This window comes from Sander vitreus, chromosome 17 (assembly GCF_031162955.1).
Source record: "Sander vitreus isolate 19-12246 chromosome 17, sanVit1, whole genome shotgun sequence".
Taxonomy (NCBI): Eukaryota; Metazoa; Chordata; class Actinopteri; order Perciformes; family Percidae; genus Sander; species Sander vitreus.
This window is the reverse complement of record NC_135871.1, coordinates 20,301,349-20,316,447: the sequence shown is the minus strand read 5'-3', so window position 1 is coordinate 20,316,447 and position 15,099 is coordinate 20,301,349. Positions and strand designations below refer to the sequence as shown.

At 40.1% G+C, this 15,099-nt stretch overlaps 2 protein-coding genes across 4 annotated transcripts; one reads left to right on the top strand and one right to left on the bottom strand.

Moving 5' to 3' along the window:
* Nucleotides 1-572: 572 nt before the first annotated feature.
* cog2 (component of oligomeric golgi complex 2) lies at nucleotides 573-9,732 on the top strand. 3 transcript variants are annotated; one of them, XM_078272587.1, is made up of 18 exons: nucleotides 573-740; nucleotides 1,017-1,178; nucleotides 1,523-1,588; nucleotides 1,677-1,757; nucleotides 2,024-2,127; nucleotides 2,436-2,544; nucleotides 2,809-2,988; nucleotides 3,105-3,229; nucleotides 3,515-3,641; nucleotides 3,779-3,918; nucleotides 5,195-5,256; nucleotides 5,344-5,495; nucleotides 5,640-5,825; nucleotides 5,973-6,045; nucleotides 6,474-6,616; nucleotides 7,842-7,981; nucleotides 8,206-8,389; nucleotides 9,004-9,732. In XM_078272587.1, the coding sequence occupies exons 1-18, from the start codon at nucleotides 684-686 to the stop codon at nucleotides 9,097-9,099; spliced, it is 2,187 nt and encodes a 728-aa protein (XP_078128713.1). In that variant the 5' UTR covers nucleotides 573-683; the 3' UTR covers nucleotides 9,100-9,732. The 3 variants fall into 3 exon arrangements, with proteins under 3 accessions (XP_078128713.1, XP_078128714.1, XP_078128715.1); XM_078272589.1 differs by having other exon boundaries at nucleotides 577-740; nucleotides 976-1,178; XM_078272588.1 differs by lacking the exon at nucleotides 1,523-1,588.
* Nucleotides 9,733-10,375: 643 nt separating this feature from the next.
* agt (angiotensinogen) lies at nucleotides 10,376-14,048 on the bottom strand. The gene is made up of 6 exons (XM_078273302.1): nucleotides 13,616-14,048; nucleotides 13,113-13,479; nucleotides 12,238-12,362; nucleotides 11,933-12,087; nucleotides 10,885-11,041; nucleotides 10,376-10,799 (listed from the first exon to the last, which is right to left on the bottom strand). Exons 1-6 carry the CDS (start codon nucleotides 14,030-14,032, stop codon nucleotides 10,623-10,625), a joined length of 1,398 nt encoding a protein of 465 aa, XP_078129428.1. The 5' UTR covers nucleotides 14,033-14,048; the 3' UTR covers nucleotides 10,376-10,622.
* Between the last annotated feature and the right edge of the window lie 1,051 nt (nucleotides 14,049-15,099).

Here is a 15,099-nt window from a genome sequence, read left to right as displayed (position 1 = left end):
TTGGAGACCCTAAACAACCCCTCAACCTTCTGCAGCACTTATGAGCTAAAAAAAAAAAGGATATGTTATCAGAATTTGCTGGTTGGTAGGGTCATTATGGTGCCTGTATTGCCCTTCTGTGGGGGCATATATTGTGCCTTTGTTTATTCAACATCCTGTCCAATAGCCATAAACATCTGGTAATGATCTCTGGTCAGTGTCAAGACAGAGGATCGTCTTGATTACAAAGGGCACTGACATGACTTTCTATATTTGTTTATTTGTTTGTTTGATTGTTTCTTTGAAACGGTCTGATATATATTTATATTTCATATTTTGCACGGTTCCAAATAGACTAATACTTTCCAAATATTAGCCTATGACAGCAGCATTTAATGAACTCATCATCCATTTAAAGGAGTCTATTAGACTTATTACCTGCGGTGCATTTTCAAAGACGGTTGTTTCAATGCTGTATATTGAGAAGCGACAACCTTGCCTGGCCACATTATATCGACCTCTTCTTGCCTCTAGAGGGCGCTGCAGCATGGCTATAGTGTTATTGTAGTGGTCCTCCTCACTCTTCTTCCTCGTCGGTGCGCTTGCCATGTTTGCGGAAGCTTGGTTGCAGCAGCTAGCTGGACCTATTACTCTGGCAGGACGCTTCTACATTTGTATGTTGTAGCTGTGTTTTATAATCCAACATGAATCTACCAAAGGGACCAGATTCTTTGTGCTTCGACAAGGATGTTTTTATGAAGGTAAGAATTCGTTAAGTTTGTTAACGCGCTAACGATAGCTTATATGCTGTTAAACTAGCTGGCATTAGCTACTATTACTGGATGCTCCTGTTTCTTAATTCTGTATGACGTTTTTGTCATTTTGGTCAGTCAGTTTGTAGCTAAGTCGATTTTCTCTCTTCGTTTTCTGTTAGTAATACTGGGTATCATTGTATGCATGGCTGCCGCTATAAGTGTGTCTGACTGTATCCCTCAGGTCTGACTGATGTTGCTGTCGGTTGTCTCTCTTTCTTCCAGGATGACTTTGACGTTGACCAGTTTGTGTCGGGGTGTCGGAAGCAGGTCCAGCTGGAGGAGATGAGGGAGGACCTGGAGCTCTACTATAAGCTGCTGAAAACGGCCATGGTGGAGCTCATCAACAAGGACTATGCCGACTTTGTTAACCTCTCCACCAACCTGGTCAGTTGTTATTAATGTGGTTGTGCATTGTGGACTGAACAACCAACAGCCAGTAGCACTCCTAAGAGCTTGTAGTCCACATGAGACAGGGAGGGCATCTAGAAATCAGTGGTTTATTGAGAAATATTCTCTTATAATGTCCAAAAGGCAATATTGACCTTATCAACAAAAATATATTCTAATATGCTCTGGAGCCCGACCTCTGAATCGGCAAGTCCTTGCTTTTAATTGATATGATCACAGATATATTGGTATTGTAGTGTATTTTCAGCCTAAAAAGTTCAGTACTGTTAGGTGTGAGAGTAGACAGATTCTAATGTCAGACCTATGCTCACTCATCTTAGGTGGGGATGGACAAAGCCCTCAATCAGCTGTCTGTGCCATTGGGACAGTTACGAGAGGAGGTTATGGTATGTGTTCTGATTAGGTATGCTGTGAGCTCTGATTAAGTACTGCCCCAGAGTGTTCATGCATGTTTCTGACTCTTATCTGTTCCAGAGTCTGCGGTCCTGTGTGAGTGAGGTGATTCAGGCAATAGACAACCAGCTAACCAAACAGGAAGATTTGCAGAAAAAAAAGGTTTGGCTCTTTCTAATATTTAGTATTCATCATTAACTAAATGTATGATCACATTTACAATGCTCAGTGACAGTCAAGTATGGCATGTCCATGCCAAATTGCGAACATGGTGTTTCAACAGGCAATACAGACGATTTACGAGTTTTCAAATGATTTTATAGCAATTCCTTGTTTTGCAATTTTTAATGTAGAAGAGTAGACTTATGTCTACTCTGTGGGACGATCTCAATGAATTATCATCTTCCTTTTATCGTCCCATCCATCAGGTGTGTGTATTGAGGCTGATTCAGGTGGTGAGTTCAGTGGAGAAGATTGAGAAGATCCTCCACTCACAGAGCTCCAAGGAATCCAGCTCTCTGGAAATCAGCAGGTGGGAAACTGACATGCTGGCTTCACTTGATAGATAACTTAGTTGAATGTGCGCAGTTTGTTTCAATATTTGCATTTCAACATTCTGCCTAACCAGGTATCACAAATAGGATGTCTATCAATAGACAGATTAGATGAGATAGAAAATGTCCTGGTTATAAATTTGTGTATCTATCTTTATTTTAAAGCTGTAGCGTGAAAAGCTATATTTGTAATCTTGAGCACACCAGAGGTTCAAATAGTTTGAGCTTGATTCTGCAGGGATGTAGTATTCAGCTTCTGACTTCATGTCTGTCTGTATATTTACAGTCCCTTGTTAGCAGGTCAGATCCTGGAGAGGATTGCTACAGAATTCAACCAGCTGCAGTTCCACGCTGTACAGAGCAAAGGCATGCCCCTACTGGACAAAGTCAGACCTGTAAGTGTTAACGGCTCAATCAGTCAGACAGCTGATGAATTAATAATCAGTTAACTCAGTTAATGAGTCGGTTTGTCTGTCTGGCTGCTCTTCTGTCAATCCATCAGTCCTATAATTAATTGACAAAGATAATTAGCTTCTGTGCAGTCCTAAATATCTCTAAATATTTCATCCTAGATTTCACATTGATTTACTTGGTCTGTGTGTTTGCTGGAATATGCTCTGTTGGAATATTTTCCAATACTTGTTTGTGTCCTCTGGCAGCGTATCGCAGGGATCACCTCCATGCTGCAGCAATCTCTGGAGGGCGTGCTGATCGAGGGTCTGCAAACATCCAATGTGGACATGGTGCGTCACTGCCTGAGGACGTATGCCACCATAGACAAGACTCGAGATGCTGAGGCCCTGGTAGGACAGGTGCTCGTCAAGCCATATATGGACCAGGTAAACATACCACGCATGTTTTGGTAGACCCTCGATCCAAGTGAGTTGCTGCTTTTTTGAAGACATTAAATGATAACTTTAACAGAATATCCTCTCCTCTTCTTACCTTCTTTTAGGTAATAGTAGCAGAGGTGGTGAAGTCCAGTCCGAATGGTCTCCAGTTGATGTACTCTAGACTGTTGGAGTTTGTTCCTCATCACTGTAGACTGCTTAGAGAGGTGACTGGGGGAGCCATATCCAGGTATTGATGTTATCATGGAGGCAAATTCATTCAAAGCATGCATAGATCAAGCAACACTTGTCTGCTTTCATCTGTTGGAGCTGTTGCATTTAGCATATTGACCACACACACACACATGATTGATATTTATTTATTTTGCTTTCATAGAATTACCATGCATCATGTCAACATATTTGAACAACTACAACTCCTAGATTGTGCACATGAATGAATCACTGGCTGAGTGACCAAAGTAGATGATATCATAACATATTTTTAATATGCTGATGTTTCCTCTCTCCTTAGTGATAAAGCTGACGCTGTGCCAGGTTATGATTTTCTGGTGAACTCTGTGTGGCCGGAGATAATCAAAGGGATAGAGGAGAGGTTGGCCTACCTCTTCAACCCTGGAAACCCTGACATATTCTATGAGGTACAGCCAGATTGACACAGTTGCTGTGTGTATGTTTTTGCTGTTAGTAAAAGTTTTGTGTCGCATAATTCAGTGTGAGATTGAGTAGTTTCACCTCTGTGTTTTTTTTTCTGTTGACTCTTTATCTTCTTTTCTAGCGTTACAGCGCGAGTATGGAGTTTGTGCGAAGGTTTGAGCGTCAGTGCAGCTCGCAGGCCAGTGTGAAGAGACTGAGGGTACACCCATCATATACCAGCTTCCACAACAAATGGAACCTGCCTGTCTACTTTCAGCTACGGTGCATATTACCTCGATAGGATCTATACTCTATACATACTAACAGCCTATAGATTACACTATGTACAGTACACGAGGTCACGAGGGCCCCATGTCTCTTTCTAGAGCAAATTATTATTTTGTAAACTGTAGGCTTCACCCTTAATCAAAAATGCTATGTATCCTTTGAAAAAGTATGCTAATGTTCATTCCTTATCCTCATTTGTTGAAAGTACAAAAACGTATTTCTTTTAGGGAATAGTTTGATATTTTTGTAAACACCCTTATTTGCTTTCAGATGAAAGTTATATGAGAAGATCGATGCCACTCTCATGTCTGTCTGTTTAATATGAAGCTGGAGCCCGGAGAGGCTTAGCTTAGCTCAGCATGACGACTGGTAACAGAGGGAGACAGGTAGCCTGGCGGAACAACAGTCTGTGGTTTTCCGGGTTTATGTATACTATTTCTTGGCTGAGACAGGAAGAGCTGGCAGTATGATTTTTTGGAAGCGCTTGTCAGATAGTTGGAAATCCCCCTCCCCCTACACCTTTCAGACAGATCAGAGGGGGCTGTGTCCATATCTGTAACACTCCGAAAACCGACAATCCAACATTCATTATTAGTATCTGCGTATTATGTCAAACTATTCCTTTAAGCTAATCGACATTTTGGTTTAGAATGACATTCATACATATACGCAGCCTTACATACACTTTTACTTATAGGTGTGTTTTGATCTTAAGTTAGACCTCAGCTTGAAGGAATCTAGACAGATGTTGGTGAAGGTGGAATTTCTGAGCAGCATGTATTTTGAAGAATTGACTGGTCTCACTTTAAGAACTCAAGAGAATGCTTTGATTAAAATAGCAACCTGCCAGCATTTTTTACGGGAAACGGACAAGTTGGCGTCCACAAGTTGAACAATGCCCATTTTTATACGAGTGTGGAAAATTGCACATGGGTGTGAGTTTCATGCAGAGTGATGACAAGATGCAAAATGTTAACTGAGGATGTGTGTCAGCGTATTACTAAACATAGCCCATAAACATGACACTGGACCTTGACTGAATGGCCATTGATCCGTTTGAAACAGTAGAGAAGTTGTCCACTGTTTGTCAACCTCCTCCCGCCCCCACAAACACGCACACACTGTAATGATCAGGATCAGAGTTCAACTTTTCTGGAAAGTCCACAATTTCCAACGCATACAGTGGTGTTTTACGTCAAGTACATCCAAGCTGATGCAAGAAATAAGCTGACAACACATTGCTTGTTTTTTTCTCTCCTTGTGTTTCTAGGTACAAGGAAATAGCAGGAAGTCTAGAGAACGCCATCAGTGATGGACTAGAGGCAGCACCAGGTAGTATATTATTATTTATCATGAACGCCAGTGTGTACCTAATACTTTACCTGCATTAACTGTGTATCTGTGTCTGCTCATGCCCAGCTGGCAGTGCATACCACCTGCAGGTATCTGAGGTGTTGTGGTCCTGCCTAATGAGATGTTGGTCGGACAAAGTCTACTTGTCACCTCTGGCCCATCGCTTCTGGAAGCTTACGCTGCAGCTCTACGCACGATATGCCAAGTTTCTTGACGAGGTACATTTAAATATACCAGAGGAGGACTATAATGATTTAAATATTCTGTTTAAGAGCAGCAATTCCAACAGAGCAGAATGCAAATGAATAGGCATGTTGTTGTTGCTTTCTCTCGTTCCTCATCTTGATTTCGTGTCCGCGCAGGTGTTGACAAAGAGTCCAACCCCTGAGGTGACCAAAGAGCCAACCAGGCCTCTGCCAAGCTCGGCCTCCTCCACTTCCAGCCGAACGTCAGTGGATGAGGGCGGCAGTGAGAGTGGGAGTCCAGCCTCCCTGTCCACCAAACAGCTGGTCTACATCGCAGCTGACATTCAAAAGCTGCAGGAGCAGGTACACACACACAAAGGAAACGCGTACATATATATTGTAGACTTAATGGGGTCTTTTACATCATACAAAGTGTCTGTTTTTGAGAATTTTATAATGGTTTTCCACTTTATTGTTTCCACACTGACAGCTTGTTCGTCTTTCTCTTAGATATCAGAGGTGTCAGAGATGGTCAGACAGCGGTTAGAAGCCATCGGATTCAAAAACTTTGCTATTGTGGAAGGTAAGCTACCCACACATTGCATATGGAAGTCATTTAAGCTTTTCTCTTCCTTTTGCAGTGTTTGATACTCTTTACTCTGCAATGTTTTCTCAGGAAATGAGGAAAAAAATGTGCAGGACATTTTTATTAAACTACTATATAACACCTGGATGTTTCTCTGAATAGAAACTGTAATATTAGTGGAATTTCTTTGTTTATTGGTAGAATTACTGCACTTTATCTGATGTGGTCTTATTTTTTATGAAGAACATGCCATCCAATCCCCGACAGGCTTTTTAGCATGGCATCTTCAAAGACAACATCTCAGTCACTTAATATAATCAGTCCCTGACTCTTGTCCTTCCTTGCTCACTGTCCCCGGGTTAAGCACCAGGGCTTTAGTACTGTGTGTGTACTTTTGCATTTACTAGTGCTCTCTTCTATGTCAGATGCTCTAACAGACTCCAAGGCTTGTCTGTCAAGTAGCATTCCCACTCTGAACACCAGGATGACCCAGCATCTGACTGAACGCAGTTACCGCTTCCTGAAGAGTGCCTCCGAGGTTCCACGACTCTACCGCAGGACTAATAAGGTCAGCGAAGCTGCAAAACATGCATGCTTACATGTTTCTCCTATGTCATCATATAATATTCTCTCATTTCTCTCTCAACATTGGGAGCACTGTTTGTGTGATTTAGACAAAACCTGGAGGGCTAATGCACTTGGAACTCAGTTGTGGCCTACCCATTTTCTTTTTTTAACTGATGGAAATACTATAATTAAAGGTCAGAATGTGACATTTTGAAATGCATTGACCGGCCAGATTTTAATGAAACTGGAACTCTGAGTCATTATGCATGTTAATACATGAATGGCATTTGATTTTAACATTCATATTAGCTCTAACACAGAATACTAATGAACTAAATAATGTTTCATTATAAGGCTGGGAACGCTTTTAAGAGATTTCTTGTACGTGAAGCACATCATTGAGCTTAAATGTTCATAATTGACCTTGGAAATGGCAGTTTTGACAAAATGACTTACCCCACTTACTGGACTTAATTTGCAGTTTGTTAAACTTGTGCTAATAATCTTTCTGTCAAACATGCTCATTCTTTTATTCATTCCTCCACTCACTTGCTCACTCACAGGGAAAACACTGATAGCATACAGCACAGAGATGCACTGATAACCATTTAAAAGGATGTCCCGATCAAGTTTTATTCCCTCTGAATGTCATCCAAGTCCTTAAATTACCTATAATACTAAATATATAATATAAAATATCTGCTGATACTGAGTCTGATTCTTTATTCATGTTTTCCTGCTTAATAGAGCTGCACAATTCACACTTTACACAATTTTGATATTACTGACAACTGCATGGCTCCACACTAAGAAAATGTAGCCCGGAACAGTTTATCTGTGTTTTTTGCCCCCAACGGCTCCTTCCAGGCAGCGCTGCCTGGAAGGCACGAGGATTAGGCGCTGGTTATGGTTATGGTTAGGATTAGGGTTAAGGTTAGGGTTAGGTGCCTTGAAGGTAGCGGTCGCAGCGCTGCCTGGAAGGAGCCGGTGGAGGCAAAAAAACACCATTGAGTCCCGGAACACAGTTTTACAATAATAGTTTAATAGACAGGAAGCTAAGTGGTCGGTCAGGATGTCAACTGCCACTCCCAATCCTCAACATGAACAAAGTGCTTCAAATTCAGCAATCCTTAACACAAGCACAAATTGAAATGTGTGTCTTTACTACCAACGTGTTTGTAAAAAACCTTGCTGTCCGTAAAACATTTTACTTCCTCCCTGAACAGGATCTGCCAGTGCGTGCATCCGCCTACATGGACAATGCCTTACGCCCGTTACATCAGTTACTGACCGACTCAACAGGCCTGGTCACCCCCATTACAGCACAAGAGTGGCTGCGAGTTGCACTGTCTGACTGCACACAGAGGTGAGCTAACACACCTGCAAACATAAATAGACCCAGATACAGTACCAGTGTTGAATAGAAAGTATTGCCTGTGCCTATGAGGTTTACCGAATGAGCTTTTCCTTTTAATATAATTGAAAAACAATATATCTTTCTGAAAATTGTATTTCTTTTATAAATCTTTCCAGTGGCAACTGACAAAGTTTGTGTTTCCCACTTTCATTTTCCACCTTTCTTGTGTCCAGGTACTATGAGACCATCTCAGAGGTGCTGAGCTCAGTGAGAAAGATGGAGGAGAGTCTGAAGCGATTAAAACAAGCCAGAAAAGGTGCAAGCACGACTACCACGGCGGGAGCAAACGGTGGACCTACAGATGACAGCAAGATCCGACTGCAACTGGCACTGGATGTGGAATACCTGGGGGAACAGGTAGGTGACATTTGACGAGGACAGACACGTTTGGAGACATATTTAAACATATATATATATATATTAGGGCTGGACGATTAATCGAAAATGTATCGACATTGAAATTCTGAAGCTGTTATCGACATATTTTTCCCATGATGATTATTTCGATAATTTATTCCTGTTGATAGGCCTACTTTCTCCTTAAAAACATTCTATTGCGTGTGTAGTCACGTGACTTGGCCCGGACCAGTCCGCCGCATGGAATGCATAATGGAGGATAACTCTAACACCGAGTCCAGGTCAACTGAGCAACCTGTGCCCAAAAAAAACGCAGTGTCCGTCGTCTGGAAACATTTTGGCTTCAGAAAAGATGATTTAGAACAACGTGATTAATTATCGTTCATTTATCGTTATGGAGGTAAAATGTGCAATTAATCGTGATTTTGATTTTAGGTCATATCGTGCAGCCCTAATAAATATAAATATATATATATATATATATATACACACACACACACACACACACACACACACACACACACTGCTACTAAGTTCCATTATAAACTTCAGTGTCATCTGAAATGCTTTTGCTGATTCTCTCTTACACTGCTCTGTACTGTTGCGTGTCTCAGATCCAGAAGATGGGTCTTCAGCCAAGTGACATCTCCATGTTCTCCACTCTGATGGACCTGGTTAGAGAGGCCCGAGAGCTCGCTGAACACACCTAGTAAAAAGTTGACTCCATAGTAAGGGAAACCTATTAACATGCTGCTTTGCCTGAGGACTTGTGAAGGAATAAAACACATTTGTACCAGTCCGGGCCGAAGTCATGGTCTGGTTACAGTTTATGATGATCAGACCACGAAGAATGTAACAAGAACTGACACTACTGAAATTCCTTTGTACAAAAACATTGTTACACTGCACAAACATTTCAACAACAGGAACCTGCCAGAGTTGCGTCTGATCAAACTGTAAATTGTTGTTGGAAACAGCAGAGAAACTACTGTCTGTAGGTGAGCCTGGATCACCATTGGTTCTGCTGTGAATAAAAGGGACTGCATGGTACTATCTTCATGAAAAGTTTTTCGCAAAATTATTGATGCTGGTGATATGTAGTGCTCTACAGAAAATTATTGTGTTGATCATTATACGTTGGGCTAAATGTTGCATTACAAGAGTCTCAAATCTAAGTTGTGAAGAGAGAATTTCAATTAAACAATATTCATCTAACTTCTGATATTTGGTAAAGGATTAATCTCAAATAAAGAAGTATGTTAGTGTGTAACGTGCATTTTTTGTCAAAATCAAAGTTGTGTAGTATAATTAACTTGGGGATACAATAAAGAACTTTGAATACAGTGTTGATTTTTGGTGTTGTAATATGAAGGTCCGTTTGGACTGCATACATTTTTTTTCCCTCAGGACTAACAATAAATGCTACATATCGATGAACCACAAATATTTCTAAATCAAAGTCAAACTGGGCTCTTTGAAAACTGAAAATTTGGCCTTAAATAACTGGTTTTATATTTTGGTTTGTCTGGGCATGACAAGCAAGAAGCTACTGTCCTGTCACCATTCAGTAAAACTAATATGCCTATTTCTGTGTTATTTCACACATGAATTCATGTGTTTTAGATGTAATAGAATGTTTCTACTACAATGACCAACCTAACATTATAATACCTTTGTTACAGATTTTATGATTTGCAGATGGCTCCATTATTAAAATACAGACATAGGGTCTTGTAACAGGTAGTGCATAGCTCTTAATATCTACTCAACATTCAGTATACACTAAATTGTATTAGGCGGTGATATTATTATAATATAATATTAATACTCATTTGAAGCATTGAAATGTTAATGACTTTATCTGAAACCCTGATGGAAAACAATGACATCAATCGTAACAAAACAAAAATAGACTCTTAGTTACAATATACAAAGTATTAGTTACTGTACCTACTCTACTGAAAAATACTGTACAGCACTCTGCCATGATACATTGTACAGAAATAAAACAAATTATGATTTTTAACAGGCTGCTTGAAAACATCTTAAAGTAACAGCTTTTCATAAATACACAGGGATCGCCAGTCCGCTCGGTGGTGAAAGATAACTGTCGAATATTGATAGATCCTTCTTGAGCCGGGTTGTTCTTCGTTCCTCATGAAATGTATGTGGGCATTATTTCAGCTAGAAAACTCAGGTATGATCTAAATGAATTTTTAAGTACTATATAACTTTACAGTGTAGGATTTGTGATCTTGCCCAACATGAGGATGGCGTTAAAATCTCCCTCTATGACAGAAAAGAAGAACGGCCGGTTGATTGACAGTTTCACAGGGACGCCCTCTTCCTGGATCTTGTCCTGAGGTTCTGCTCCTTCCTCTGACATCTCAAACAACACCTTGTTGACTGCCTGAGAGGACACAGAGAGAGATCTGTTAATGATGCACACATAAAGTGAGTGTTAAAATGATAAGATCAACACTGATTTAGTTCACCTTATCTATAGTGAAGGGTTTGATGTTGCTGAGTTGGCTGAACTCAGCCTGGGAGCCCAACAGCTCGGCCTCAATTTCTGGATTCATGTTGGTCAGCAGGTCATGCAGATCAGTCACAGAAGATATTGAGAACTTCGGGAGGGACAGCTCCAAAAGACTGGGTGGATGGACAGAATGGGAGACCGGTTTTAAGTTTGTGAAATGAAAATGAAAAGTGAAAAGTATTTGAACTGAAATGGGACTGTAACCGACTCTTTCTGCCCTTAAAACCTATAGCCCCATTTGCTCTACATTAATACGATGACCTATTATTATTATTATTATTATTATGACTGATAAACCGTTACTAACTAAGGTATTTTAACTTAAAGCCAATAAAATGGCTTTTACTGTAAAACCAGGAACTCTTTTTTTAAAGTGATGAAAATTCCAGTTTTGTTTTGGTAAAATGATGGAAAATAGTACAGCCCAAAAACGTTTTGTAAATATAGATATATGTAACTTGCTGGCAAGTTGTTATGATGAATGTAGGTTTCATCACTTATTAATAATACAAACTGCAATTGTAACTAAGACACACGTATCATGCAATAAGTTGTAATTACACAAACTAGGCCTAACATTTTAGAATGAGCTAATCATGGTATTTCTTTTATTTATATAATTGTATGCATCACATATGTACAATATGACTATGACTATATTAATATATATATATATATATGTATGTATTTCCTTTTTTAATAAATATATTGATATATGCTGCTTAGTGGAGTAGATTACTGCCAAACAAAATGTCATTGTGTTTAACATGCAATAACAATAAAGTATATTATCTTAAAAAGTGACATTTGAACAGAAATACATATCACTGACTTGATTGATCATATAACTGAACATTACGTTGATGGAATTTAAATGGATGGGGACATAACATGCTAACATGCTTCAGAATTTTTAGTCCATCAGCTTGTGATATTGTATGTATGTAAGGTTATCAAGCATCGGAGGTGATACACATGTAGGTCTGGATTTACACAATACTCACCCCTCCTGGAGGCTCTGGTGCCAGCCAGACATGACATCAGTGCGCGTAGTGAGCTTAGACTCAATATCCTGGAGGCTGGCCCCTTCATGAGGCAGGACCAACAACATATAGGACCGTTTGCTCAGAGACAGCTTCACAACTGTACACCGCCGTACCTTCATGGTAACAAAAGAAAGAATATCACAGATGAGTCCTCACCCGAGTACATTTCATAGTTTACAGCTGCAAATATGTGGTGAACTGAAATACACAAATGAGTCAACAAATATGCATAAAAAAACAACATTTCCTAAACTAAGATTTACCTTATCATTCAGGTAGTAGTACTGACCCGTGTGGGTCATCAGTGGAGCCATTACTGTTGTTGTTTCATCCACATGAAACTCCTGCAAGGAGGTCTTCTCTGGTTGAAAAGCTGTCCTCCAGTTGCCTAAACAGACACAACCAAAAAAAAAAAAAATAAATCAAGTACTGCAAAGTGGGGCAGTAGTTGGCAGAACTCTGAACATTATTATCTGTCCTCTCTCTCTCTCTCTCTCTCTCTCTCTCTCTCTCTCTCTCTCTGAAATTACTGTTTTCAGTTTGGTACATCAGCATTTAGGTCAACTGCACGAATCTAAGTGTGTTTGACTGGCACACGTATACTGTGAGGCAGTGGTTTTCAAACTTTTTTCAATAATGTACCCTCTTTGAAATATTTTTTCAGCCAAGTACCCCCTGAACAGCGCAAAGCATTTTTGGTAGAAAAAAGGCCTATATAAAGAGTTACAACACTGCACCTGTTTAGGCTAAACAACAACCTTGTAATTGAGAAACATTTCAATGCTAGCCTACATTTCAAATATTTAGAATCCATCACCACATTAATTCATTATTATAGTATAGTTATTTTAGGAATTATGCATAAAGAAATTTCAGAATGTACCCCTGTACTAGTACTTGTTAAAACGTGCTGTATGGTAAAAGTACTGAGAAATGAATTCAAATATAATAAGTGGTACCATCTTCATTTAATATTATCATCCTGGCATTGTGATAAAGATTTAAGTCTTAAAATGTGGTATCTATTCTCAGTCCTAAAATACAAAGTCAGTTTTCACTTTACATTATGAAACTCATGTGTGTATTCTGTAAAATCAATTTAACAGAAGTTTAAAACAAAATAGAAAAAGAGACAGACCTTTGAAGTTGAAGGAAGAAACAAACAGAAGGTCGCTGCTGGAGTTCAGATCTTTAAAGACGCCCTTCACCCTCCCGTCTGATGTCTTCTCCACAAAGCTGTTCACCAGCTGCTCAGCCTCTTGAGGTCTGGAGAAGTCCACACTGCGGATGAACGATGTGTCAGAGAAGTCCTGTGTGCCTTGAACAAAGTCCTCGGACAGTTGAGCATCCTGGCGAGTGAAGGTCCAGACCTGGGTTGTGATTTCATCTTTCGGCCCGTCGTCCACCAGAGAGTTAATGCCCTGCAGGGTCTTGAGAACCTTGTGTCCGTCCATTAATGACACACAGTCCTCTCGGTCGGTGTTACTGCTCAGGCCCAGTAGAAGCTAGGAGGAAAGGAGTGAATAGGGAAAGATGAACTTCTTTGAATGAATGTACAAGATCATTCTCTCATTCAAAATAGTAAAGGATTCTTTTTTTTCTTTTTTCTACAATGAGAAAAAAACAAAACAAAAGCAAGACCTGGAACGAGCTTGCTGTCTTCTTGGAGGCCCCCAGGTAGAAGGTGACGAGGGATCCAATGGTGTTGACCGGAGAGAGGAGGGTGTTAGTGCTGTGCTGCTTGCTGCTGACAGCCTGGTACATCCTCAGGCCCAGAGAGTTCAACAGCTCTGCCAGGACTGCCGTCCTCTCTGAGATGTTCTGCCTCTGTGCGTCCACTGTCGACAGGTCTCTACTATCTGGTGTCAGGACTTCAATATCAAGAGGGGCCACAGGAAGCGTCTTCAGAGGCTTGGACATCTGGGTCTGCAGGGTCTCGCAGCTGACATTCTCAGCAGCAAATAGATAGAAGGGGTGGACGTAGACGCGGTTAGCTTGGCTTCCTGAGAGGTAGCAGCAGAGTAGGAAGGCTACGAGAGGTGACCGCAGTATCTGCATTTTACCTGTTGTTGGTTGTCACCTTAAAACAATTCCTTCTGTGGAGGGAGACATATATATTTTAGTTTACAATGAATCACCTTGAGTGTATCAACCCATCAGCATGCCTCTTGAGCACTACATATTGGGTGGCTTGTGAATGCTAAATCACTATTAGTGTGGCTTGAAAGGATTGGCTGGCAGGAACATTGGACATAGAGCGGCCTGTCAGTGATGAATTGATTGCTCTTTGTATGTCCTCTCTCCTGCTGGTCAGTGAATGAGAGCAGGCATTACCCTCTGCAACAGAAGTTGCATATATAATGAAGACGCATCTACGTGCGTCTGTGTGTGAATTTGTATGTGTTCACTGACTCAAATAAGATGGATGTTTCATTTGGATATTGTTTGTTGTTTATTTGGATTCTGTTAAATCAGCTTTCAGATTGGAGACACAAATCAAACCAAATTGTCACCATATATTAAAACAAAACCGTTCACTGTGATTGGAAAATATTATACTTGTGACAAATTTGGCTGCATTTATGTTGTAATAACTGTACAAATAAACACATAATCTAAAATAAATGAATAGATATAGTTATATAGATAGTTACAAATCCAACTTGTACGCACATAAAGTATATAATTAAAAATAATAATCAACAAGTTCATTGATAGTTCATTTCACATTTGCTCATTGAAATGTTGTTACTGGAGCTCCCTAATGAATGCAGAGTAAACACTTTTAATTACTGCAGTTGACCATAAGTTGAAGTGACAACCTTCTCTCCTTCATGAAAACTTCTTATGCATTAACCTAAATGTCTGTGGACAGTAACTTGGCTGAATGCTCTTATGCAAAAATAAGACTTTATCCTTTGAGATGAACGTGCAGAAATGTGGACTGATGGACTGTTGGAGGAGGTGAGCAAACACTAGATTTTTTGGAAATGTATCACAGGGCACGGCCTTGGTCTCTTATCAATAAAACCGGTGCACTCAAATGTTCTTATACACAACCAACCAATCTGTGTACCTGGTGACTTGATGAGGTCAAAAAACATGCGTGATTCATTATCACTGAT

What these genes read in the sequence shown, in the direction of transcription:
- cog2 (XM_078272587.1), top strand. Translation starts at nt 684, where the DNA reads ATGAATCTACCAAAGGGACCAGATTCTTTGTGCTTCGACAAGGATGTT. An exon ending in AAGATTTGCAGAAAAAAAAG is followed by an intron (nt 1,758 to 2,023) that starts GTTTGGCTCTTT and finishes CCCATCCATCAG; the next exon opens with GTGTGTGTATTGAGGCTGAT. An exon ending in CTGTCTGACTGCACACAGAG is followed by an intron (nt 7,982 to 8,205) that starts GTGAGCTAACAC and finishes TCTTGTGTCCAG; the next exon opens with GTACTATGAGACCATCTCAG.
- agt (XM_078273302.1), bottom strand. Translation starts at nt 14,032, where the DNA reads ATGCAGATACTGCGGTCACCTCTCGTAGCCTTCCTACTCTGCTGCTAC. An exon ending in AGACAGCAAGCTCGTTCCAG is followed by an intron (nt 13,480 to 13,615) that starts GTCTTGCTTTTG and finishes CTTTCCTCCTAG; the next exon opens with CTTCTACTGGGCCTGAGCAG. An exon ending in CACCAGAGCCTCCAGGAGGG is followed by an intron (nt 11,042 to 11,932) that starts GTGAGTATTGTG and finishes CCATCCACCCAG; the next exon opens with TCTTTTGGAGCTGTCCCTCC.